The 2,342-nt window shown below is 50.8% G+C and overlaps 1 protein-coding gene across 4 annotated transcripts in view; it reads right to left on the minus strand.

The window, feature by feature from the left end:
* OGDHL (oxoglutarate dehydrogenase-like) overlaps positions 1-2,342 on the minus strand; it is a 34,624-nt gene that overhangs the window by 21,076 nt on the left and 11,206 nt on the right. For 3 of the 4 annotated variants that reach the window (XM_011990963.1, XM_011990964.1, XM_011990962.1), the window contains one exon: positions 1,396-1,566. The exons of the other annotated variant lie outside the window; for it this stretch is intronic. In XM_011990963.1, coding sequence (XP_011846353.1) covers positions 1,396-1,566 — 171 coding nt within the window. The remainder of the gene's footprint in view (positions 1-1,395; positions 1,567-2,342) is intronic. 4 annotated transcript variants of the gene reach the window in all.

Here is a 2,342-nt window from a genome sequence, read left to right on the forward strand (position 1 = left end):
TCTAGACATACATACTGAAATGTTCAATGAATGAAATGCTGTATCTGGGATCTGCCTCAAAATAATCCAGCAGTGAGCGGGGGCTAAGGGAGAAACGGATGAAATGAGGCTGATCATGATTGATGGGTGGTGAGTTCACCACACTATCCTTCTGCCTTTTATATGTTTAAAAATCCCTGTAACAATACAGTGGTTTTTTCAGTACAGTGTGCAGGTGATTCTAACCAGAGCTGTGCCTGCTACTGGCCTGTAAGGGGCTGCAGCCGTTCTGGTGGGAGCTCATCCACACCAGGCACAAGAGAGTAACACACCTGAATCCAGAGGCCACCCTGCCAGGAAAACTAATGCCTCATCTTGGTTAATCAAAGAACAAAGAGCTACTGAAGGGCTGAGACCTGTGCTTAGAAGATAAGGCTCTCGGGCAGCACCCTGAACATTTCCCTGTACTTGATATACAGTTTTACATCCTTGCTCTTCATTTTTGAAGTCAAGGGTTAGATCACTGCTTCTTTCAGCCAGCTAGGAAAGACACAATACAACTAGCTGCTGTTTGCTCCCAGGTGGCCCACAGTTGATGGGTCCTCAGGCCAGCAAGGGAGCCCAACCCTGCACACCTTCCCTCTTCCATCCCCAGGTGGGCGGTGTACGGGGAACTCCATTCCATCCCACACACTGGGCACCTCATTCAGAAGCAAAGCATCATTTCCATTTGCTAATGCCCCCCTGTACCCTAGCCTTGCAGTGGCTTGCTTCTGCCTCACATTTCCCTGATGGAATACCTCCTGCCAGCAGTTCCCAGAGATATTCCAAATGATTATGCTTGTTATGGCCTGAACACCATAGCAGTCCTCCAATTAGTCCTGTCCGATGAAGACCAAAAACACAGACCATCACTGGGACTCTGACAGAGCAGAGGCCCAGCCTGAGAGAGCCTAAGTCTCCAGGAGGAGCAACTGGTGGGGGAGAATTGTTTACTGAACCATTCATTCCATAACCATGAATTAGGCACCTGCTCTATCAGTCCCTGTGCTCTTGGGATGCCCATTCTAGAGGAGAAAACAGAATTAACAAGGGTTAATCTACTCACCCCTCATTCAACAGGCTCTGGAACTGATCCCTTACTAAGTGCTCCTCCACGTACTTGGGGCATGGTGTGTGCAAGGGACAGACCACAAGCACACGTCAGTATGCACAAAAAAAATTCAAGCAGGTGGTAAGTGCTCTGAATGGTGATGTGGCAAAGACTGGCTAGAGAAGTGGGTGCTGCTCAGTAGAGGACAAGGAGAAGGGCTCTCTGGGGAGACGATGTTGGAGCTGAGATCCCTTCCCCTCAGTGCCTGGCCACACCCCAGGAGCCAGTGCAGCCTCCCAGGCTGTGCCTCAGTTGCCCCTCACCTGGTAGGCCCGGATCAGGGACTGCACGGCCAGGTGGTCCTCCACTAACTTGCTGGTCTTGGTCCGGCTTGAGACTGCAGACCTGCTGTCACGGACAACAGAAGGGGGCCGTGGCTGAGCAGAGCCAGAAGAGGCTTCCTCACTGGCTTTCCGGAAGAAGTTGTCCCAGGACTAGGCAGGGCAGAAGCAAGAACGCAGCCAGGTCAGGGCCTGGGAAGAGCCAGGGGTGGACCAGGCTGGGGCCCCAGGGAGTGTCAGGTCTTCCTTGAGGACCACAGCTCTCAGGGTCTTCCCAGGGTGCCTAGATGTACATACAAGGATGCTCCCTGCAGAACTGTTTATAAAAATGACAATGGGAAAACAACCTACATGGCTATCCATAGAAAACTGGCTAAACAATGATTTTACATTTAGAATGTGGAAGACTACATAGTCTTTTTAAAAAGGTACATTCGGTATTGTGGATATGGAACATTGCCAAGATATGTTTTAAAGTGAACGAAGCAGAAGAGGACGTATGGCTGCTACTCCCTGTGTAGAAGCAAAAAGCAGATGTGAACACATACAGGCATTTGCATGTGTTTTCCAGAAGAACAATATAAAAGCGCTGTCTTCCGTGCACTCCCATACGGCACTGGTGGGAGGCTCAGTTGGTACAATCCCCATGGAAAGCAACTTGGCAATACCCATTAAAATTACACACACAGGCCGGACGCGGTGGCTCACGCCTATAATCTCAGCACTCTGGCAGGCCGAGACGGGCGGATCACGAGGTCAGGAGATCGAGACCATCCTGGTTAACACGGTGAAATCCTATCTCTACTAAAAATACAAAAAATTAGCCAGGCACGGTGGCGGGCACCTATAGTCCCAGCTACTCGGGAGGCTGAGGCAGGAGAATGGCGTGAACCCGGGAGGCGGAGCTTGCAGTAAGCTGAGATCCGGCC

The sequence above is a fragment of the Mandrillus leucophaeus genome, unplaced genomic scaffold (assembly GCF_000951045.1).
Source record: "Mandrillus leucophaeus isolate KB7577 unplaced genomic scaffold, Mleu.le_1.0 Scaffold388, whole genome shotgun sequence".
Classification (NCBI taxonomy): Eukaryota; Metazoa; Chordata; class Mammalia; order Primates; family Cercopithecidae; genus Mandrillus; species Mandrillus leucophaeus.